Consider the following 26,267-nt stretch of genomic DNA (forward strand, 5'->3'; position numbering starts at 1 on the left):
CCTTACATGTCTTTTATTAATATATATAAATTTCACTTACAGTCATAAAATGTATGCGCATTAGCAAAAGAATGAACAAAAGTGTTTTTATTGTTTTTTTAATGCTTCTATATTCATAAGGGTGCATCATGACACCGCTGTATGTTAACAACTACCAACGAATCATTTACGTAACAGGTTGATTCAGCGGATGTTGTGACGTACTGGATGCTGCTCTTGCGCAGCAGATTGTTGTACAATATAATTCACAGTGGAACATCAGGCTGGAATTTTCCTTTAGAGCTCGAAAGCATGTTCAGACTCGACACTAGAAGGGCCAGTCTGGCCCCAGGACTAGTATTTTAGTCCTCTAACAGCATGCCAAGACAGACAAACACATGCTAGAGACGCACAGTCTCTCTGGCTCTGTGCATGCACCCTCTTTAGCTGTTCTGCTAATATATAAAATAAAAATAAGCATGCATACCCTCTATATTTATATATACACAGTACATATATAGAAGACCACTTATTTTTAGGCATACATGAAGCATAGGTCAAAATGCTAAAAGAGTTAATATGCTGGCTGGTTATTTCAATCCAAACACAGCCTTCAATTATTACTGCATAAGCCTTAAAAGGTCAGCCTGAAATAAATGCTGGAAAAAGAGAGTGGAAAAAGTTGTAGGTGGACGTCAGGTTGTAGGTGGGAGTGGTGAAATAATGAGGTCTGTGTGAGCGCTGAGTCTTCACAGGCGGTGTTTGTCCAGGAGGGCAAAAAACAGAAGCAGGGGGCAGACAGAGGAGGCTTTCATTGCCTCTACAGGTGAGAGAAAATGAAAGAGCGGCTCGCGAAAGCAGTGACGCAAACGTGTAGATGCTGCGGTGCGGTGAATGTTTTCTTTGTAAACTCAATGCTGTAGGAATTTCAGATCTGTTGACTTTTATGTTTGTGGTTCGTGGTGAAGATCTGTCAGTTTCAGAGTGTGTTTGAATTAATTATATTATTGATTATTAGATATTAATGTTCTGCATTTCTGAAGATGACCACAATTAAGCATTTAATAGCAGGTTTATAATCAATGGGATTTAACCCTGAATGCACATGAACGTGTCTATGAATGAATGAAACTCCAAAAACCTGTAGCAATGTAAGCTGAACTGAAGCCTGGATTGACTGAAGCTAGAATATGAAATGAACTACTGGACCTTTTTGCTCTTTTCTTGTTTGACAAATCCCCTATCTTCATCTGTACCTGGGGTATATGGACAATGATCAGAGAAGTTTGCTACCATATATCCTTTGCACTATCAACTTAGAAAACATGCATGCATCTCTTCAATTGTTGATTCACTGTTTTGATGGTTTTGTGGGACATATTTGATATAAACATTTATGCAATTACTTAGGTGTTTGTACTTGGTTTGTGTTTCTGAGTCTGGTTTATTCCATAGTAGTCAGTGACTACGTTTACAAGTTGTTAAAATTCGGGTTATGGTCAGGTTAAGGTTACTATTTGGGTTTCTGAAACATTCGGGATAACCCGTTTACATGCGTGAGCAGAGAGAGTTACTCCTGTATACATGGAATGTGTAATCAGTCGCCAATATCCCGATGTAAACTGCGTTGCACGGTTAGCGTCTGTACGTAATACGCAATATGCGTCATTTCCGATTCTTCTTCCTGTATCCAAAGACTCAAAAGACAAAGATTCCTTGCGAATAGAACATGCGCAGAACACACATTTTTATTGTTATTCATGCCGTCGCTAATGATGTTCGACTTCGCCAGTCGGAGATCACAAAAAAATAACTTTAACCCTCTGGAGTCTAAGGGTATTTTTGGGGCCTTGAGAAGTTTTGTCATGCCCTGACATTTGTGCTTTTTTCAGTTTCTTATAAATATCTAAATGGGTAAAGTATAATATCACTGTAATCAGCACAAACTGGGCTATAATAATATGTGAAAGGCATGCATGTACATGATTGCATTTTTGAGAAAAAAAATGTTATGCATGGTTAGTGAAAAACTAAAAATGTTAAATCACTTGAATAAGGCAATAAAACACATACATAAAATTGGTTGCCGGAAAAGTTGAGAACTGGAGCTTGTAGCCTAGAATTTTTCTTTCTGAATGATGTGAAAATCATCTTGTTTACTCATTCACAGAAAACAATGTATTGATTTAAATTTTCTAAAACACTTTTTGTTGGTAAAAGTCATATGCGAGTAGGCGTCAACTATCATGAATATCATTGTGATTTACACCTGAGAAGACAAAGCCCTGCATAATGAGCTGCATAATGAGCCTCTCATTCAACTGTGCCACTCTGAGGGACGACTTACAAGAAAGAATGTGAGAACAAAATAAAAGTATATAATTTTATGTTTGTAGTTTATTAAGAATATATTTAATTATCCCACAACATAATTTAATATCCACTTGGGGGAGCAGTTAAACAGTTTATTAGGAACAATCAAAGCTGACTTTCAAACAATTTTTTTGGCATCCTTACTTCAGTCACACAATCCTTCAGAAATCCTTTTAACAATCTTATTTTCTACCAAATAAACCCCATTTATTATCATTATTATTATTATTATTATTATTAATGTTGAAAAGAGCTGAGAATATTTTTCAGGTTTTTTTAGGGGGAATAAATCGAAAGAACTGCATTGTTTTTACATTTATTAGAGTTATCTCTATTTGTCACATTTATATTATTTACATCAAGCTTTTGAATGGTATAGTATTGTATATTATTATTGAAACTTCATAATGTTTCACTTGATTATACATTTAGTCAGGAATTATAGTTTGGAAAAAGTCTTTGGAAAAAGTCTAACTAGTAAAATGTTTACACGTTATGTGAAAACTAGTACAAATAAATAAAAAGAGACTTACTCATGTTTATGATCTCTGCTGAATAAAGTGCTTCATTCTTTTTTCTGAGGAAATCCATTTCTCAAATCCTCAGCCACACCACATCTTTTTGGGGTGAATTATGTCTTAGTCCTCTCATCGCGAAGCAGTAAACAGTAAAATAAAATAAAAACTTGAAGAACAGTGTCAATGCCTTTTCTTCTGTGTGGGCGTATTCAAGCCGCGCGCTTCAGTTTGAATCTGAATAGCGCGTTCAGCGCGGGGGCGTGGTCACATTAGATATAATGAGCAGAGATATGAAAAACAGACATTGCGTTGTTTTCATATGGATTACTCTATCTCAGAATATTTGTTTTCGGCAGCATTTGTTTAGTTTAAAAGTAGACATTCCAGGCTTTCTATAGATATCTCTCTCATGTCTCTTCTTTGAGTATTCACGGAGTTACAGTTCATTTTAATGAAATGTTTGTACATGACGATCAGCGGAGACAAAGACTGTAGACAGCGCACCTTGTTTGTTATCTTTATTTTATAAGTGCACAAAGGTTTTTTGTTATTATGTCTGTATCCAAAAAAAACTAGACCCTTTACAGATTCGATTGATGTATTGCTCTTATCTGTACGATTAAAACTGAAAGTGTAATTTAAGTTCTTTTCGGGGTTATCAGGAGAAAATGACTCAAAACGCATATATGCGTTAATCGACTCGAAAGGGTTAAAGAGGTGTGTGAACTTGCAAGCACGATGTCAGACACTGTAATATGCTCTGGTCCCCTCCCTGCTTACCGTGGTGATGAGATGCATAGCAGATTGTCATCGCTCAATGGCTGGATGTCTAAGTGGTGCCCACAGAATAACATAGGTTTCATAGACAATTGGACGAGCTTTTGGGGCAGACCTGACCTGTTTAAAAGAGATGGTCTTCATCCCTCCTGGGGTGGCGCCACTCTTCTCTCTAGAAATATGGCAAATAGTCTTAGTGTTTAAACTTGACTAACTGGGGCCCAGGTCAGGAAGCAGACAGACTGGCTAAACCGACCGTCTGCTAGCTGCCTCCCGTCACAGAGGTCAGTTAATTCTCAGCACATAGAGACTCTTTCACCTAGATATCACACTAGATGCAATACGGATTAATAAATGATAAAGCTTGGCTTACTGAATATCAGATCCCTTTCTACGAAAACACTTTTTGTAAATAATATGACAACTGATCATAATCTAGATGTGCTTTGTTTGACAGAAACCTGGCTAAAACCTGATGATTACTTTATTATAAATGAGTCCACCCCCCAAGATTACTGTTATAAACACGAGCCGCGTCTAATGAGCATACTAACACCCTAAAGAGAGCAGCCCGGAAAATGGAGCGCAGCTGGAGGAAAACTAAACTAGAGTTATTTCGCATTGCTTGGCGGGAAAGTAACCTATTCTACAGAAACGCATTAAAAACTGCTTTTCATCTCTTTTAGAAGAAAACAAACATAACCCCATGTATTTATTTAATACAGCAGCAAACTTTTTCGAAAAAATAAACCTCAACAAGTGTTGACATTTCCCAACACCACAGCAGTAATGACTTTATGAACTACTTTACTTCTACAATCGACACTATTAGAGATAAAATTGCAACTATTCTGCCGTCAGCTACAGTATCACATCAGACAGTGCACTATAGACCCCCTGAGGAACAGTTCCACTCATTCTCTACTATAGGAGAGGAAGAATTGTATAAACTTGTTAAATCATCTAAACCAACAACATGTGTGTAAGACCCTATACCATCTAAGCTCTTAAAAGAGGTGCTTCCAGAAGTCATAGGTCCTCTTCTGACTATTATTAATTCCTCATTGTCATTAGGATATGTCCCCAAAACCTTCAAACTGGCTGTTATTAAGCTTCTCATAAAAAAAAAAAAAAAAAAAACTTGACCCTAAAGAACTTGTTAATTATAGACCGATCTCAAATCTCCCTTTTCTGTCCAAGATACTAGAAAAGGTGGTATCCTCACAATTAGTTTCCTTCTTAGAGAAAAATGGTATCTGTGAGGATTTCCTGTGAGGAATGCAGCAGCAAGAGTTCTCACTAGAACCAGGAAGTATGACCATATTAGCCCGGTCCTGTCCACACTGCACTGGCTCCCTATCAAACATCGTATAGATTTTAAAATATTGCTTATTACTTATAAAGCCCTGAATGGTTTAGCACCTCAGTATTTGAATGAGCTCCTTTTACATTATACTCCTCTACGTCCGCTACGTTCTCAAAACTTAGGCAATTTGATAATACCTAGAATATCAAAATCAACTGCGGGCGGCAGATCCTTTTCCTATTTGGCTCCTAAACTCTGGAATAACCTACCTAACATTGTTCGGGAGGCAGACACACTCTTGCAGTTTAAATCTAGATTAAAGACCCATCTCTTTAACCTGGCATACACATAACATACTAATATGCTTTTAATATCCAAATCTGTTTAAGGATTTTTAGGCTGCATTAATTAGGTAAACCGGAACCGGAAACACTTCACATAACACCGTACTTTCTACATCATTAGAAGAATGGCATCTACGCTAATATTTGTCTGTTTCTCTCTTGTTCCGAGGTCACCGTAGCCACCAGATCCAGTCTGTGTCCAGATCAGAGGGTCACTGCAGTCACCCGGATCCAGTACGTATCCAGACCAGATGGTGGATCAGCACCTAGAAAGGACCTCTACTGCCCTGAAAGACAGCGGAGACCAGGACAACTAGAGCCCAGATACAGATCCCCTGTAAAGACCTTGTCTCAGAGGACCACCAGAACAAGACCACAGGAAACAGATGATTCTTCTGCACAATCTGACTTTGCTGCAGTCTGGAATTGAACTACTGGTTTCGTCTGGTCAGAGGAGAACTGGCCCCCAACTGAGCCTGGTTTCTCCCAAGGTTTTTTTCTCCATTCTGTCACCGATGGAGTTTCGGTTCCTTGCCGCTGTCGCCTCTGGCTTGCTTAGTTGGGGTCACTTCATCTACAGCGATATCATTGACTTGATTGCAAATGAATGCACAGACACTATTTAAACTGAACAGAGATAACATCACTGAATTCAATGATGAACTGCCTTTAACTGTCATTTTGCATTATTGACACACTTTTGTTTTTCTAATGAATGTTGCTCAGTTGCTTTGACGCAATGTATTATGTTTAAATCGCTATATAAATAAAGGTGACTTGACTAAGACTATGAGGTCGTGTGGTTATCTTCATGGAAAGCTAAACAGCTCTCAAATATCATTGGTTTGGTGCGTCTGCTTTCTGAGCCACATCCATTTCCCTTTCATTAGCATTTCATTAGCCACCAATTGTGAGCAAGGCTGACTGATCTGAAACAGAAATAGATGAAGCCGTCTCTTAACCCTTCTCTGCCCTTGCTTGCGAAAAGAAAATAACCATTTCAGTGCTTTCTAAAGCATAAATCTTCCTAAAAGCCAATGCTGGTGCTGGAGTCGGGCACACAGATGTTTGCTTTGGAGGAGCGTTTGCTCTCAGCAGCTCCACCCAGAACAGCCTGAGCTAGAAAACTGAACACAGTATATTTGAGCATCAGTTCATCCCAAACGGGAATGTGAGGACGTGCTAGACTTGACTCGCTCCCGGGACGGTGGGCAGAGACTCTGGAGAGAGTCCTGATTGGTTACGGAGCAAAAGCTGGGAAATGCTAGAAGACGATCTTGTGCACAATGTGACGATGAATCAAAGATGAATCAACTCTACAGCACATCCATCCCATCCTCAGTTTACCAAGAGATCCCAAAAATAGAGTCATGCTAATGAATCCCACCCCGGAAAACAACAGAGGATTTAAGTAATGCGCGCTCACAAAACACACACACACACACACACACACACACACACACCTGTCCATTGTAGAAGGCAGAAATGCAATGTAATCAAGTCTGTAAGGCTGATATTCATGATCAAATGCTGCTAATAATATTCATTATTATATCGCCGGGAAATAAGTCATTTAGAAAGCTTTTAGGAAAAATATAATAATAATAATAATAATAATAATAATAATAATAATAATTATTATAACAAAATATATAAGTTTTATAACAACATACAGTTTTATACTATTTTCACTAGCATTATTTTAAATTAATTAAGTAGTCTTAAAAGAATGGTTCAAAAATAAAAATTAAACAAATTAAAAATATAAAAATTAAATCAAAAATAAAAATATTTAAATACAAAAATACAAAATGAAAAAAAATAAGAAAAATAAACATTTAGTAAACTTGAATGGTTCATAAAATATTACTATTATAATTAACACATTAACATGAATACTAATATTAAAAAATAATGCTCTCATGTAATCAGATATTCAGAAAACAAAGATTAATTAATTAATTCATTCATTCAGAAAGTTGCTATGAGTTTTGATGTTTGTGGCACACACTATTCACCATCTGTTCATCAGTGAAGAAAAAAAAAGGATTTTTAACCCGGTTTCAGAGTGTGTTTATTGTTTTTCAGAGCTGAGCAGTGCATGATCAATATGAACGCTCGAGGTAGAAACAAAAACACATCTGAAAACCTTAGTAAAAGTGCTAAAGCGTGTGAAAGCTGCTCTGCACTTTACGTTATATCATCAAACATCCCCTCGAGGGCTGATGGGAGTCTGATGACCCTGACTGAAATATTAATGAAGCCCTTACTTCATCTGAGCAGAGGTTTAATGCAGCGTATTAAACACTCGTCTCATCGCAGCGCACAGTCCTCCCTGTCTGACCCTCGCCCGTCTCCAGACTCTAGAACCCACACTGGCCTTTCATCTACACTTTCATTCTGGAAAATACACTTTAACTGACATCTCTTATTAATCTACATTAAAATATGCACTCATTATGGAGAGATGTAATCAATTAGTCAAATTACTGCATATTGCAAGCTCATATAACGCAAACCAAAGCATTGTCTGGGAGCATGTGCTAGAGTTTATAGAGCCAAGCATCAGTGTTTCAGCTCCATCTGCTGGTTCAGCACAGAGAGAGAGAGAGAGAGAGAGAGAGAGAGAGAGAGAGAGAGAGAGAGAGGGAGAGGGAGAGAGAGAGAGAGAGAGAGAGAGAGAGAGTAAAAGAGTTTTTTTTAGAGTAAAAAAAGGGACATTTTTGTTCCAGAGATGAGAACTAGATGGTACTTGATTAAATAAGCAGCATTATTTATTTTTTTATTAGTTACTCAATACAATTTAATCACAGTTTAATAGCATTAACTTGTGATAACTATTATCATTAAATGCCATTTAATACATAATATACATTATTAATTATTAATAATATATATCAATCAATTATATTTAGAAACAGTATTCAACATTTCTTTTTTATAAAGCCAGAACACAGCACTTACTGAAAAAAAAAAAAAAAAATAATATATATATATATATATATATATATATATATATATATATATATATATATATATTTTTTTTTTTTTTTTTTTTTTTTTCAGTAAGTGCTGTGTTCTGGCTTTATAAAAAAGAAATGTTGAATACTGTTTCTAAATATAATATTATATATATATATATATATATATATATATATATATATATATATATATATATATATATATATATATATATATATATATATATTGGGAACACCATACTAATACTGTGTTTGACCCATTCTGAAACTCAGTTTGGAGTTCAGGAGATTGTCTTGACTAGGACCACACCCCTAAATGCATTGAAGCAGCTGCCATGTGATTGGTTGATTAGATAATTGCATTAATAAGAAATTGAACAGGTGTTCCTAATAATCCATTAGGTGAGTGTAAATACACACAGTTTTGGCAGTGTGTTACGCAGTAGACCAGTATTGAACTCCAAACATGAGCAGTGTCTCCGTCTGCTCGTGAAGCTGCTGCTCTGATCCTGGCTCTTGGCTCGGGTTTCACTTTGACTGACATTTCAATACAAGAAAATCCAAAGGCAATGCCAGCCGTGACTCACTGCAGCGTCTCCGAGAGAGCCAGGATCTGGATGCGTGAATGATATCGTTAGCCTAATCAGTGGCATTTACGCTCTCGCGATCGCACAGCTGAAGGTCATTTGTGGAAAGCAAAGCAGCAATCTGGGAATGTACAAAGCTGTCCAAACTGAGCCAGATGTGAAGCCTAATGACCCCCCATGCCCCACTGCCAGCCTCGCTGCTCCTCTCCGGCAGGTGGCTGAATAAAGCACAAGAGACTGTGTGGATAGAAGCCTCGGAAGAAAAACAAGCCCAGCCTGAACACGGCGTCTCTGCATGTCCGGGCAGAGCAGGCTGTGTGTTTGTGAGGCCAAACCAAACGCTATATTACAGATATGATGTTCACAAAGCATTTTAATCTCTGCATCAAGCTGGTTTAAAACAAAACTGCACATTCCTCATAATCACTCGAATAGTTAAAAAACTAATCTATAACTAAACAGTACAATGTTGTTACAAGGAACCAATGCACTGGGAAATCTGATCGGAATCACTTCAGAAATATTGAAAATCTTACATTACAGTACATTACATACTTTGTAAAAAATACTGAGATTTTTAACATTGTCCCACTTGTTTGGAGTGACAATTACAGAACTACTGGTTACGAGTAGCACAAAAACTTGTGAGAAAAATCACAGACAGCAAGAGTTACTAAGAAATAGAGAAGGGTCAATCAGTTTAGTACTCGCTAAAGAATTAAAGCAACCACCTAAAAACCTAGCAAACCAAGTAAAAACACAAGAATGCATGCATAAATCAATGCATTTATACTTAAATGCATAAGCAAATACATTTATAAACCCATTTATAAAAAAATAAAAAATAATAATAATGCATAATTAAATGAATGCATAAATACTAGAGTTGTTCCGATTCCGATACTAGTATCGGAAATATCTCCGATACCACAACAAATTCTGGCATCGGCATCGGCGAGTACATGAACCCATATACCGATCCGATACCATTTTCTTAAAAAAGACCTAGTTATGACCGCAAGCTTTGCCTAACCGCTGCACGGTTCTTCTTCGCTGCTCAAAATGCATTGAAAACACAGGAAGTTGTGCTGTGTTGCCACAAGCAACCCCTGTTTAGAGCAGCGAAGAAGAAATGAAAACGCGTTAGCAGCCCTTATCTATATATGACTGGATCACTCATCACATTCTAAACTGCCAAAAGACAGTGAAGCCGCTACTATATTATAGATCAGTGGTTAGCAGTATGTCTCTGTAGTACCGGTAGTTACAGACTCTCGAGTATATTCAGTACCGGCAACTGCGTTCAGTCGCTTCCGTGTTAGTCAAAGCGCAGGGCTCCAGACAGTAGCCGAATATATACTAGTGTCTGTGAATATTAAACTGCAAAATACTATTTAAATATTACTCCCGCAAAATCTACATCTCTGTGGGTGACTGGCACAGATGCGCGAGAGCTCGCTGTTTTGTAGTCTCTGCTGTGTGTCATGAGGACACGAACGCATAAACCGTCACTTCATGAGAATTTACCGTTTCATTTGAGAATACTGTCATATCATAAACACAGACACTCAAAGATCTTCATGGCAGCCCATTAAAATAAATGTTTGGTTTACATGAGTAAATTGACAATATATAAAGCTACTGTTGTAGCCTACAGTAATAATAATACGTCTCTATAATAATAATAATTATGCCTAGATGGTTGCTTGTTTTTTACTTGTTTTGTTGTAAAGAGATTATCTGATTAATAGATCTTTTTTGTTGCAGTTTTTTTATACAGTTATATTGTAAAACTTAAATACCTTTTTTAGTTTGCGGTGTTAGATTTTTGGCTGCATTTGAAGTTCTTTTTTGCATAAGAAAATAAATAATACTGTCAAATTCATGTTAGATAATAAAAATACTGTAATAAATACAGTAGTTCACCATGTATTTGTTCATGTTTTATTGAGGGATCTGTCTGAAGCACACCATAAAAAAATTCTAGCAATTTACACAGGGCTAGTAGTATATACAGCTGTATATACAGATATACACCCAGGTATCGGATCAGTACTCGGTATCGGCCGATACCCTGAGCCCAGGTATCGGAATCGGTATCGGGAAGAGAAAAAGGGTATCGGAACATCTCTAATAAATACATGCATAATTAAATGCTTAAATAAGTACTTAAATAAATGCATGAATTAATTAATTGATATTAGGTTAGCATCCCATTCCGAGTCAGTCTTCTGATGAATCAGGCTGTTTTTGCTATAATGTATCTTTCAGATTCTAAGTGCATGAGCTCTGTTATAATGAGCTCACCGTCTCCATCTACTGGTGCAGTTCACAGCTCAGGCCAGGTTACTGATACACGAAGCAGGCGGTCATGTGGTGATGTCCTCATGTTGTGATGCCACATCAATACAGCAGGACAGTTCTATGTTCAATGATATGTGGAATCAGTGAAAGCGATGCTGTGTTGGGTGCGGACGGATCTGTGCTCTAATCCTTCAGGAAGAGGGTTGGGATGAGAGCTGGAGACTGAAGAGAGCAGCGCTGGATTACACAGGCATTAGCTGAAGTGCATTCCACAGCTAGCTAACGCTTACATAACGTGATGATGATGCTGCTGCTTGCTCATCTTTCAAAGCCAAACAAAGGCAAATTTTGAATGAGATTTTGGTCCACTCCACCAAAACGTGATGCTTCAAAAAGTTCATAAAGACATTGACAAAGAAATCCATATGAATGGAGCCTTTTAATAGAGATGCACGGATCGATCGGCGAGGGTCGGAATCGGCTGATTTTCCTCAGGATCGGTCCGGATCAGTCTCACTTCTTTCCGATTTCGAGACGATCCATTATACTCTGCATTATTTTAGACATTCCCACAGGTTTCCCGTATAGGCCGGTATCCCACTTTCATGTCGCCATTAATTGCTCATGTTTTTATCACGGTATACGGTATTATCACGGTAAGGTAATTTAGTAACAAACAAAAAAACATAACAGTATAACAGGTTTAAAAAAAATATATAAAGTTAAAAATTTTACACCGATTAAAGTGCAAAAGAACTTTAAAACCCAACAGGTACCACTTTACAGTATCTGCAGAAGTTATTCATCTTTGTTAAAAAATACAAGTCTTAGTTCGTGTTAGCTCATTAAATAATAGGGTTGCAACTTTCAATTTTAAAAACGTGTTATTTATTGGTATATTTAAGATTAATAAATGTTCAGAAGAATTTTCCATTGGCAGTTTGTTAAATATAAATATTGTAGTACAGAAAAAGATAAAAACTTACTTATTCTATTGCATGTGTGCTGTTGTTTGCATTTTTTTTTCTTATTTTATTACTGACTTTTAACTTGTTTTTTTAAAACTTTAGATTGAAGAAAAGTAGATTTTTGTTTATGCTGTCAATTATAGTTTTTAGAAAAAAAGAAGAAAAAAAAAATCAGTATCGGCAGATCACACTAACAAAACAAATAATCGCCCAAGAAACCCAGACCCAGTTGGTCCAGACGCATCAGTTTGAGCATCGGTTCACAAAAGTTACTTTTTAACAACAGTGTCCTCTTTTGTGTTTTACAGAAGAACAAAAGTCTTGTTGGTTGGGGCAATTGTTAGGCAAATGGTTGATATTAATTTTTAGATGAACAAAATAATTAGATAAATATAGTATTGCTTGATAAATGAGTAATCCCACCACCAGATTTATTAACATTATACTTAAATGGACAACTGTAGGGAAGTATGGAAAAATATAGTATGGAAGTCAATGGCTACCAACATTTAAAAAGTTACCAACATTCTTCAGAATAAAGAAACTCATACAGGCTCTGAGCGATTTTTCGTTTGAACTAAATGATAAACAGCTCAACCGATAACTGATCAGCTTTCTGTGCAACGGAATATTTAATCAGGACCAAAACCTCATGCAAAAGACATGACAACCACACGAAAGAAGTGCTAGGAAAAAACTGCATGGTGTTACTCTGAGAAACGTCTGAACCCTGAACAGCTCAGAAGTGATTTTACAGGAGATTATTTGGTTGGATCTTATCCGTTCAAGACTGAGAGAATGCTACTACAGGTCAACACCATGCACAACCTTCCCTGCCCTTTACACACCGCAGAGCGACAGCGTGAGCACGATCCGTAAAGAACCGCTTACTGTACAAATCTTGACATCCAAGGTCATTTGGTAAGCCCAGGATTCATCTGGACATGTTCATGAAAACTCTTGTCATTAAGCTGACACTTATTCAGAGGAAATCAGATGCCAATTACAGGAACAAATCCCTCTTTGTAGGTTTATGACCTTTCAGTTTCCAGACCCAAACTTTAACTATAACATGCATATGTTGCAAAAGCTACCCACACGTGCCTCTATAGAGTCTACCTACATTCTGCAAAACTCAAAAAAACATACCTTTATGTACAAACCACTGCTGTTTCCAGTTGAAATGGACACTAAAACTCCACTTTTATCCATTTTCACACAGATTTGCAGGGCCAGAGTTTTGATCGAGAAAGCTGAATTCTCGCACGAACTTGTCTTATATCTTACCAACTTGGGTACTTTTGACAACACAACTTCAAAACAATTCCAACATGCCGTGAGATTTGAAAACTGATCCTTTTGAATCTTAGCGTCACATATTCAGCTTCATATGCATGCTTTTTCTGACCATACCTGCAAACGCACAAGAGGTCAAAAAGGTCACAGTTTGGGACCCAAACCATGCTGGGGTTCTGGGGGTAGCTTCTGCGTTTCCTCTGCATTATAAAGATCGATTTTGTTGATAATGATATAATTTGCTTAGTAGCGGCCCCCAAATGTCTTATTCATATTCACTGATTAAATGTAAGAATTTGACTTAAAAGATAAAGCACATTTTTAAAGGTAAAAATGCCCATTAAAAAGTACAAATTAATTTAAACTTATCGGGAAAAATGCATTTCTATTAGGTGAACTGACCACCACACAGAATAACACACTTAGCAAAATATCGTCCGAGTATCGTTATCGATAAAATCCCAGAAAATAGAGATATTATTTTGTCAATATCGCACACCGCTAGTTGCCACAAGCAGGTATTTCCAATGAGCCTGGGATGTGCAGAACAGGAGAGGAAGCACTTCAAATCCTGCAGCCATGTAGATTCTCACACACACACACACACACACACACACCGCTGATCTGTGAGGTATAGGGAAGCCTGCAGCACGCCTGAGATCACACGACATAATCCAGCTAAAGCCCATTCCTGCTCCACACAGAGAAAAGACAAGCTTCCATCGGAATCCCTCGCTCTCTCACGCTTCATTTGCATTTTCCTCACTGCATTCGAGTATGCAAACGCTAAAAAGGTGATGTAAGCTATTCCAGTCATTTTGCAAACTTCGACCAACACACGCCTTTCCCAAAACCCTGCTGTCCTCCAAAAACGAGTCAGCGAACCCAAATGTGCAGAGTCTTGTGTTTCTGATTGGCTAAAACACTTATTTCGGTGATAGCGGTCAGGCTGTTGGGACATATTGTGCACATTCTTTTCAGACGGCAAGAAATGCACCGAGGTCACGCTGGAGGACACGCCAGGACGAGAACAGACAAAGACACAAATGGAGGAAGAGGAAAAGATGCACACACAGCGATGGAGGATGCAATGTAGGTCATCAGAAACGACTGAAAAACACATGAGAGGAAGAGAACGGCAAGATGAATGCTTCCGCATCCACCTCTGTTTCAAGTTCTCCAGTATGCACAGCCTGAAATAAACAAGAAGCTATATATGTTTAAGCTTAAAAAACAATGATTGTTATCCTTATTATTATTCCTAACACTTCAGTTTAAAACCATTTTAATCTGGTGAAAATACTAGTGTTGTAATAATAATAATAATAATAATAATTCCTTGTTTCCTTGTCTAAGCTCGGTGTGTGTCTCTGTTTAACACTCTGGATCTATAAAGAGGGAGGCCGATCCGTGTTCATATTTAGGGACACATGTTACCGGACCATGACGACACCGACGCGGCGTCACACCTCAGACGTCAGAGAGCGAGGGACGAGGGACTCACATGAGAGAGACACACTCATGATCCATCATCACACACACAAACATGCAGATACATAAAAGTGATTGGAGAGCGGTGTAGTATCCGGTGAAATACTGGATTATTATTAGCATTTTACATTTTTTTAACAAAGTTTCTCACTTAAAGCTATTGTTCGTTTTCGACACAAAATATAGAGTACAACTGCCTTCTGACCTTTTCGAAGTGAGTTCAATAAACTGTATGATTAGTTTTGATAGAGAAGACCAGCATGAACAATCGGTTTAACATCTTTTTGTGTTCAGTGGAAGAAACTCAGACCGGTTTAGAACGACATTACGGCGAGTAAAACATTTATCAAAAAAAATCTTTCAAACCCTTTTGCAACTGCATCAAAACTACCTCTGAAAATAGAAATGCTAAAAACTGAAGAGGCAAACACACACACACACACACACACCTGAGTGTTTGCCTTCACCACAAAGATAACCAGAGGATGTTCTTCTATTTATGAAAAAAGAGGCACAAGGTTACATATATTTTCTGCAGCAGAAACAGGAAGTGAAACATTACACAGCGAGCTATTTTTCTTCATGCTGTCGATGTGTGCATCAAAACATATTCAGCAGGACAGAAGAGAGCAATTTCCCAGGTTTACCTTGACTTCATTCGAAACAGACAAGCTATAAACGCTGTATAAATCCAGTGCTTGAGGTGAGCGCTGATGTAAGCTACTTCCTGCTTCACCAAACACCGTGATCTTCACCAGTCTGACTCAGTGGAAAGCTCTGAACTAGTTCATACACACAATCGGCCTCGATTACAGAGAGACATGCTGCACAGACTGGAAGCACACCAAAAACACAGCAGGAAACATTTTAAGCAAACGTAATAGAACTTTTTGAGTTAAAGATGACTCAAACAGAAGTATGTCATTTAAAATATTTACATTAAGATACAAACATTCAGCGCCATGTTTGTTATGGTATCATATCAGCCAAAGCTTTTTTCATTCATTCATTCATTCACTTTATTGATAGAGCACTTTACAACTGCACCTGCAAACCAAAGTGCTGTACAATCAAAAAACACTTCATTAAAACAAGACACAACCTATGGTATTATTTAAACTAAATAAAAGGTAATAAACCATTCACATAGTGTAACTTTTTACTCTCTCTCTCTCTCACACACACACACACACACACATTAAAATAAAAATAAAGTACAATGAACCTTTACTATTTTACAAGTACATCTATCCAACCTAGGTCAAGATTTTACAGATAATATGTCACTCTATGACTACTCTACTTAAAGGCCCTATGATTTATGCAATCCAGAAAATACAGATGCAACCAAATCATAATTTACAGTATAAATCAATATTAGGGTTGTAGACCGCTGTAGACAAAAAAATAAAAAATAAAATAATGGGGCCCAAAAGAAAAATAAAATAAAATGCATAGATATTAAATATTGCTAGAGTAAATATCGAGATATTAAACTGTTAGGTTTCAACTGAAATTAAACATTAAAACAGAATCTAGAAAAAAAAAAAAAAACGATTTCTGATTTCATAGTGACCTAATGCTTACTAAAATACTAGTAAATTCAAATCTAACAAGACTGAACACATTCAGGCCGTATCCAGCTGTCTCCACCGGCCCTCAGGCCCTACACAGGCTGCACACTCTCCAGGTCTGTCATGTCCACTACTCAGCTTTCCCTTCACTGGCCTGAACACAGGTGCAGCGCAGCTACTGGAAGAAACTCTCAGCTCATACCCATCACACTAACACTGACCAGCATCAGAGCAGAACAGACAACAGATCTGATGCACATGAAAACACACACACATCCCTTCAGTCTCTCTCGCTGTCTACCAACACTACCTCCACAAGCCCAATTACCCAGCCCTAAGAGGTGTGGGACAGGACGGGCTCCGCCGTAGGCGTTCAGCTGGGTGCTGTACTGGGGACCCAACACTGCAGAATATCAAGCCTAGTTTCTATCAGGGTCAAGTGGATGCATGTCTTCGTATCCAGCTGAAGGCACTGCTAACCTTAACTGGGAGGAGCCAAGCACAAGTGGCATATAGAGTTTTGCTTCACTTCTAGAAACCACATGTAAGACCGTCGCTCTCAGGGTTGACGTTTGACAGTATGCAAATAACTTTAGCGTGCTGTGGTTTGGAGGTCTAAGTCACATTTCGGTTTTGCATCCCGGACGAGCCCCCGATTTGTGTCTCATGTAACAAACAAGCGGTTGTCAACTAGTGAGTCACGAACCAAAAAATAGGTTTGATTTGAACCTCGCAGAGAGCACTTGATACTTTAATGAGGATTATTATTTAATAAGTTAAGATTAAGCGGTGGTATTTCATATTTGATTACCCAAATAATATGTGCAAATATTATTTGTGCTATTCCTCGCAATACAACTGTTGTCTACTTGTTGTCTTTAATAATGTCCGAACTTCAAATTAGCCTGGCTAGTAATTTTTGCAGTGCTATCCAAATTGGAAATGAGAATTTTGACATTTCACAAAAAAAAAAAAAAAAAAAAAAGACCCTAATGATAAGTAGTTGATTTGATTTTAAGGACACTTTTGCACACCTGACTATTTTTCCTGAATCCAAATCATCTGAGAATCACAGACAGACCTCAAAAGAGCTGGCTCAGGTTATTTTATTTTATTTGAATCTTTATAAACACCATCTTCATTCAGAACATGGGGTCAATGACGCGGGTCTCTGTCATGCATCAAGATTACTTTACATCTGAGCTTCATCCTACACACATTCTTCCCGAGGAGCGTGAACTGCCCAAACCTGTGCTCGACAGAGTCACACCCGAATCAGAGACGCCAAACAACCGATCGGCAGTCGATAGCCTGTGCCAGCAGCTCTGAAACAGCTAATTGTGCTCCACCTCAAACTACAGCAATTAGCAGACGACATATCGGGGCACATGCTGACCCAGGAAACATGAACTTTGGAGTTATTTCTGCATTACAGCTGGGAAAGCTGGTGCCATAATGCTATTTGTGAGGTTTTAGAAAGGCACCGGGTTCTGCAGCGTTGAGAAAGAACAGTTTATAGATCAGTAATATTATAAATCTTCATGCTGAATGCTGGAAGTGGACGTAAATGTCAGTCTTTAATTTGAGCTATTTGCTGTAAAACGAGTCTATATAAAGAGGATCAGAAACACTTCACGGTCTCGTAAACACTGAACTGAGGAGGGAAACACCCTCTTGAAGGTATTCAGTTTTGGAAGTATCTCTCATCAGCGTCTGGGGACAGACAGTGAACAAAATGCCACGAGACATGTAACAGACATTATCGGTCACGCTTTAAATGACGATGTGGGTTGACGCAGGAATGTAAAGCTGTCGCCAGGTTGCATACCAGATACGCCGGAAAGAACTGCACTTTCTAATACAATGTGCTCCGCACCACGAGACAGGCAGCACTTGAGAAGATTTTGAAATATAATAGTCCCATCACCTCGGCCTATCGTTATCGCCTGCCAGAGACCGGCGAACACATCAGAGCAATGCGCAGAAACCTCTCAAAGTACGCTGTAGTCGATTCCTGATAGTTTTAAAGGAGAAGTTCACCCAAAAATGAACATTTGCAGAGCATGTACTTGCCCTCCAAGATGTAGATGAGTTTGTTTCTTCATCAGGTTTGTAGAAATGGTGCACTGCATCAGTGTCTCATCAATGGATGCTCTGCAGTGAATGGGTGCCGTCAGAATGAGAGTTTTTTTTTACTTCAAACTATTGCTTCCAGCTAAAATACGAGTCCATTATCTATAAAAACATCTATCCAAAATCCAGCCACATATTAGTTCAGATCTGTTTAAACGCTGCTGGATCTGTGCAGATTTCTCTCCTGATTCAGACCAGAACACTTTTTCACTGGAGGAAGTGTTATTATGGATTATAGACTCTATGTGTTTGAGTTAAAATCATCTTAATGCTGGATGTGTTTCAGGTTTTGTCTTCTCCAGATGTTCACTGATGGACTGGAGTGCTGTGGATTATTGTGATGTTTTTATCAGACTCTCATTCTGACGGCACCCATTCACTGCAGAGCATCCATTGATGAGACACTGATGCAATGCTACGTTTCTACAAACCTGAAACAAACTCATGCACAACTTGGATGGCCTGAAGGCGAGTAACATTTTAAACTAATTCAAATTTTAGTTATTCCCCTAATACAAGAGTTTTGATTCGAGCCACCCCGGTCTGTAATGCGCAGGGTCTTCACAAAACCAAGACGAGGAGCTCCACTTTCACAGCATCTCTTTTACAGAAACCACAAAGCCAAATCAAGAACCGATGCGACATCCCACCGCCTTCATTTAGAACGTCGCATAATTTGAATACTCGAATTCCTTGCAGTTATAAGACTCAAAGCAATGCAAGAAATGCACAAATTAACAGCAAGCGCTCTCTTTTTTGTTGTTGTAAGGTCCGCACAGAAAGCTTTGGCCATGTGACAGCTCCACAGATGTCTCTCTCTCTCTCAGGTGAAGGCTAGGATCCATTAATACAACAGTCTCGTCCTATAGGTGTGTTCTTATTCAGCTACCTCGGATGCGGTTTCTAAGCTAATCACGATGAGGATGAAGATATGAAGCAGAAGAAGGCATGCGATCAGTAGTTGGCATCATTGCGTCAGTGTTTCTGTGAACTCTATACAGTCTGAACATGTTCTAAAGGCGTGTAGAGTCGCATCTCTCCAGGAAGCAGACGTCAGCGCTGTGACTGAGCTCGACCGCTTGTATTAGTAGCTCACACAGACCATGCCGTTTTCTGCCAACAACTTGACTTCAAGTCAGAGACCAATCAGGTTTAATGTCAGGAACAGGGAGAGCAGTGTATGGCTATGATAAGCCAGAGTAAGCTTTAGCAACTTTCAAGGAACGGATAGGTTTAACGATGGGTTAAAGGATTGAACAGAGGCATATTTGCATGCATGTTTATGTTATAATAAAATAATAGAATAAAATAAAATGCATTTACACCATAAATGGACCGTTAAAAATATTAATGTAAATATTAATGCATAGAAGTTAAAGCCACCTAATATAAAATCAAACGGAATTCCAACTAGCAAAATAATAATTGTTAAAAGCACAAGGGATAGATACTACAACCAACTGGGACACACAAGTACTAGTAAAACTGTAGAAATGTTACCTGCTAAAAAAATATATAAATCATTCAATCAATAAAAAAAAAAATGTGAATGTTAGTATCTACTGAACACTTCTAAGTGGAACTGAAAATAATTCTAGACAATATTGTAATACTAACAACTGAAGGATACTTTATAACGGATGCGAGGTTTAAATGATACAATGTTACACGGACTTCCTAAATCATAGCCTAGACCTAGATTAATGATGATGATGATGATGATGATGATGGTGGTGGCACGCGATCAGTTTGAATGCGCGTGCACCGGTGACAGTATTGCGTCACAGTTACTGTAAATGCTCCATAGATCGCATGTAAAAGCAGCACAGACTACGGATGTAACGTCAGTATATTTATATAAGTTAGAAGATCAAATCATTTTTGGCGACAATCTGCACAACAAATGTGACGATCTGGAAACACTCACCCCATGAACCAGTCCATGATGATGAAAGAGACAGATCCTGTCCCCGTCGCTGTATCCCGGTAACTGGGAGTGTGGCTCGGCTCTCGGTTGTGTTTAATCTCCGGTTCTCGTGTTCGGCGAACGGAAGCGCGTTAATGTTCGGCGCGTGAGAGGCGGATGAGCTCCGGCGCTGAGAGCGAGGACCGCATTGACTTTGACGTTTGGCGAAGGGTGGCAGAAGGAGCCTCTCCGTGTGAAGCTGCGCTGACGGTAATCTGCCCGCTGTGTGGCGGCTCTCCGGTCACCGAAGCATCGCGCTCCACCGGACACGGTCTCGGGTCGGATCGGGCCACGGGGCTCTCGCGGAGCTCGTAGGGCAAGTGGAGCGGCTGTTTGCAAGCTCTGCCATATACAGGAAATCCGGAAGTAAACACAGGTTCGACGCCGACCCCCTCTCTCCCGGGATGTGGTCGGCTCACCGAGGCATGCTGGGATATGTAGTTTTCCTTCAAAGCGGAAGACTACACACAGACGTGACGTAGTGCGTGCTGCGCGAGACGCTCAAGACTGCCAGCGCACTCAAAAAAAAAAAAAAAAAAAAAAAAAAAAAAAAAAAAGACTGCCAGCGCACTCGTCTGATGTTAGTGCCTTTTTATTTGTGTAGAGAAAAGTTAATTGCATGCTGTCTCTAAAATATGTTATCTGCACTTAGTAAAAGTGTTAGCCTGAATCCAGTGTGAGTATATAAAGACCAAACCGTAAATTATTATACTAGAAATGGAAGCTTTGAAAAAGACTCTGATGCAAATTAATAACAAAAATAATGACACAGTGTTACTATAATACTATACTATAATACTTAATTTAAGAAGCTGAATTAATTTTTTTAAATTACAGAATTCGAAATGTAACAAGCTGAGCAACGTGAAGTGTTTCAGCGCTTTCTTGAATATGTACTTCATGTAAAAAAAGGTGTGTGTAGGGGGGGGGGGGGGGATTCTTGTGTCACAGTGACGTCAGTAATGCTGTTTCCTGTTCAATATTTGATCAATCCACCAGAGGGCGTCATCTATCATCAAAACAAACTGGTGCTCTGCTCTTCCAGTGTTCACTTGAGTGTTTGTCTTCTGCTTTCTTCTAGTTAAAGTGTGTTCAGCTGACTCACTGCTGGTTGTGATTCAACACAATACTGGAGAATACAGAATATAGACTTAAAACTAAAGTTTTGATGCACTTTATGAATACTGGGTCATTAATATATATATATATATATATATATATATATATATATATATATATATATATATATATATATATATATATATATATATATATATATAATATATATATATATATACACGTGTGTGTGTTTGTGTGTTTTCGAAATTTAGATGATTAGAATATAGCCGAATCAGAGCTTCTCTACAGACATGGACTAATCCATTTTGTTAGGACTCTGTTATATTTCTCCATCGCAGTGGTCCTTCAGGATCGGTGACACTGAGTGACTGAGGACAGAACAGAAGTGATCTCGCTGCAGGGCTGAATATAACACACAACACCTGCAGGGCAGACAAGGTCACTCCAGGAGACGCCTGGGCTCAGACACACACACACACACACACACACACACACGCACACACACACACACTCTCACTCTCACACACACACACACACACACTCTCTCTCACTCTCACACACACACTCACACACTCTCTCTCTCACACACACACACACACACACACACACCAACCCTCTCACTCAAAGTGCAAAACTACATGTCAAATCTTCAAAACCATAAGCTATTTCTCAGCCTTTGACTCAGTTTTCAATTGCATAAAACACTTTTTTCCAAACACTACACACTATTCTCTACCTACAGTAAAACACAAAGATCTATCAGGAAGTGACTTGCTTTCCTTCTCCAAACACAACCAATCAAAATGCTACACTTATTCATCAGGTCACACAGACACACATGTGCAAACACTTATTGCTTAACTGATCACTAACCAATCACTGCTTTACATTAGTATAGATAGGCCTATAAATAGGTCAAAGGTCAGATTACCTGTTTTGAACAATGGATGCTAACAATAAACAGAGAGGAGGAGGAGGAGGAAGAAGAAGAAGAGGCAGGGGACAACAAGGACAAATACCAGGAGGAGGAAGGGGAAGAGAAAGAGGAAGAAGAGGACGAGAGCAAATAAGAGCAGGAAAGAGAGCCATCTCTGATGAGATTAGGGCAACAGTAATGTTTGGCCTTATAAATATTTTCTGTTTCTACAGTACATTGCATTGGCGTTTCCGGTGTACTTGTTTTTTTTTTTTTTTTTTTTGAGTAAGCAGGTAGAGAACGGTCCAGTCAAAGCTGATATCTGATGTCTGACCGCATGCTGACCATTGCTCTCCACTGCGGAAGCTGCAACACTATCACTTCTTGATAAAGCCTGCTTGTTGTGCAGAGGGCCATTACAGGAGACTTGAGAGAGCATTGCATTCCCTGCTCATGTATTATGAACCGAACAAACCACGGTCACTCTTCACTGTAACTGAAAAATCAGATGCTCTTTAGAAAGTGTTCAAGCGCTGATGAGACCCAGTCAGGATGTGAAAGTGGGAGCAAAACCGGATTGTTAGGCTACATGATAATATTTACTTTCTTTATGCATGTCTCTGGTATTACGATGGAAAGATGGATGTAGTTTTAGTTTCTTATTTTAGTTTATTTAATTTTAATACAGTGTACTTAATACTGAATGAAATATAATAAAGCTGAAAAAAAATAAAACCAATATAAATTAAGAATAATTTTTACAACTGATGTATACTTTAAACTTTAATTTATATTATAATCAAATTTTAGTTAAAGTTTTAGTAATGTCGCTGTCTCTTTTGACATTTTTATTATTTTTATTTTATGTAAATTAAAGTATGTCAGTGTAGGTTAAGTTTTTGGTTTTGGTATATTTAGTTATTTAAGTGCTTAATATGAACATAATATGAAGAAAATATATATTTTTAAATAAAAGAAAAGTTTTTTCAGTTAAAGTTTATTTTATTTTACCTCAAGATAAGAAGAAAACAGTTGTGGTTTCAGTTTTAGTTAACGATGATAACCCTGAACTGAGACAAATCATGTTCACATCCTTCAGAGCTTCACGGACCATTTCAGATCTCCCAAAATATCAGCCATCAGCTGTTTAATCTCTATTTATTCTGACATTTAAACCAATTTGCTTGGAATGAAGTATGTATTCATCTATCATGAACAACTCGGCCTGTATTTGCTGAAAGAAAGTAGTTCACTGTGTTCTGCTTATGTAAGTCCAGAGGAGGAGCGAGAGAGAAGTGGATGAGAAGAGAAGTGCTATTTATTTTTAAAGCAGCGTTAGTCACTTGCTCTAGATCATGGAAAGGGGAAAATGTCCTGATGACATCATGGTTCTTCACCAGTTTCCATTCAGAGGGGTTGGATCACGTTACAGTGTCCCGTCTGGATGTAATCAAATGTTCTCTTCATCGGTTGTTCACACGCTCTCTCACGCTCTGGCCTGCCAACACATTGTCCATTTGCTCGTTCAAGGTGAAATCAGCTGCTGTTCTCTCATTAACAACATTTCACTCATACAAAAAAAAAAAAAAAAGCAGGTCTCCTGGTGAGAGACGCCGTGTTGAGATCACATGATGTGATCAATATATCTCTATTTGTTGTACAGGAAATCCCTGACATGATTTGCTGATGGAGTAAATGAGTCACACACTGGATCCACTCCACTAGGGGGCAGTATCTCAGAACCCCTTCTTAATTTGCAGAAATTTGAATGTAATGTGAATTGGAAATATGTTGTGTTGAGGAGTAGCTAGCACAAAGGAGTGATTCTACTCAGTTATTTATGTATCTACTCTCTCTATATATATTGACTGACATCACACTTTGAAAAAAATAAATAAACTTTTTTTTTTTTTTTCACATCCATTTCTCACATCCATAATTTAAGATATTTTTTAACTTCAAACCATTGCCTCTTGTCAAAACAAGAGTCCATAATCCATGGTAATAATCTCCTGTTGTCTGTCACATCAAAATACACCAAAACCCTGTGTGCGTATTTCTCTCCTGATTCAGAACAGACCACGTTTTCACCGGAAAAAAATATGGATTATGGATGTGTATTTTAGTTTGAATCGAATCCTAACTCCTGAATGTGTGTTTTTATTTTTTTATTTTTTTATTTTTTTTGGTATTCTCCAGATATTAACTGATGGACTGGAGTGCTGTGGATTATTGTGACGTTTTTATCAGACTCTCATTCTGACGGCACCCATTGACTGCAGAGCATCCGTTGATGAGACACTGATGCAATGCTACATTTCTCCAAATCTGATGAAGAAACATAACTATCTATTCCTTTAACATTTAAAGTACACACACACATTTATATGCACACACACAAACACACACACACACACACACACACACACACACACACACACATATATATATATATATATATATATATATACAGACACAACAAGAACATTTATAAAAGCAAACACTCTTCTAAGGTTGCTCAGTGTTTTCTCCATCTGTGCATTGGTCAGTGTGTCTTTGCCAAATAAAGCCAGAGGAAGATGCTCTTCTTGGGTGAGTTATGTTTCTCATACGCCCATCATTATGTCCTTCTCCTAATTGCACTCAAACAAGGAATCTGGCATGCAAAAGACAATTAGTGCTCATAGATTTTAAAGCACTCAATCAGTCAGATACAGTTGTAAATTTAAGCGTCTATTGTGTGTGTGTGTGTGTGTGTGTGTGTGTGTGTGTGGCTTCAGTAAGGTGCAGATCATTAGTTCATTAGTGCTGAGCTGTCTGAAATGTATTTTCTGTAACTGATGTGAAAGTCTTTTCATTGATTAAACACACACACACTTACATGGACTCCTACAGAAACACTGCCTACATTAGATCCTGACCATATAGAATACAGAGCACAAATCTTGGCCTGTCAAGTGGCTCAATGGAAAGTCTATAACAGAGCATCACAAATCTGTCTCCTCCAAGCAACACCCACCACATCAGTCTCTAACACTTACTAATGAACATCACTGACACACAATTAGATTTAGATGTTGATTGCAACCTTAATATTTGGAATTGATCCTCAGCTCTGTAACCCATTGTAGGGTATTCTTGTCTCAGTTTAATTGGCCCTTCACAGTCTTTTTTTTTTTTCAGTTTGATGTCAATCATTACTGTAGATGCAGTTCAATAAATGGTATGTTTTTATAATTATTAATTTTTTTTTTACTTTTATTATATATATTTTTTATTTTTATTTTTTATTTTGTATGCATCATATTCTCATATAACGTGTTGTGAACTGAATGTGTGTGTGTGTGTGTGTGTGTGTGTCCATTTTTATTTGAAAACATTATAAACATTTTTTGTCAATTCTTTTTTTTTTTTTTTTTTTTTGCAAAAGTTACATTTAAATGTTCTCTGAACATTCTGAAGCAAGTACCAACTTTTTTTTTTCTTTTTTTTTAACGTCTAAACATTTTGGAGCACATTAAAGACCAAATAATGCTGAATGTATTCTATTAATGCTACTGGACAAAGTTTTCTTCATAACTTTAAGAGAACCTTATCAGAACGTTCTGATAATGTTTCCTGTTAGCTCTCTCTCTCTCTCTCTCTGTTTTACAAACGAATGTTTAAAGTGATGG

At 38.0% G+C, this 26,267-nt stretch overlaps 1 protein-coding gene across 1 annotated transcript in view; it reads right to left on the reverse strand.

Annotated features, from left to right (window-relative positions):
- LOC127977918 (MOB kinase activator 2) overlaps positions 1 to 21,005 on the reverse strand; it is a 36,985-nt gene extending 15,980 nt beyond the window's left edge. Inside the window, exon 1 of the mRNA XM_052583149.1 lies at positions 20,559 to 21,005. Coding sequence (XP_052439109.1) covers positions 20,559 to 20,575 — 17 coding nt within the window. The 5' untranslated portion in view covers positions 20,576 to 21,005. The remainder of the gene's footprint in view (positions 1 to 20,558) is intronic.
- Positions 21,006 to 26,267: the final 5,262 nt, after the last annotated feature.

This window comes from Carassius gibelio, chromosome B18, assembly GCF_023724105.1.
Source record: "Carassius gibelio isolate Cgi1373 ecotype wild population from Czech Republic chromosome B18, carGib1.2-hapl.c, whole genome shotgun sequence".
NCBI classification, from domain to species: Eukaryota; Metazoa; Chordata; class Actinopteri; order Cypriniformes; family Cyprinidae; genus Carassius; species Carassius gibelio.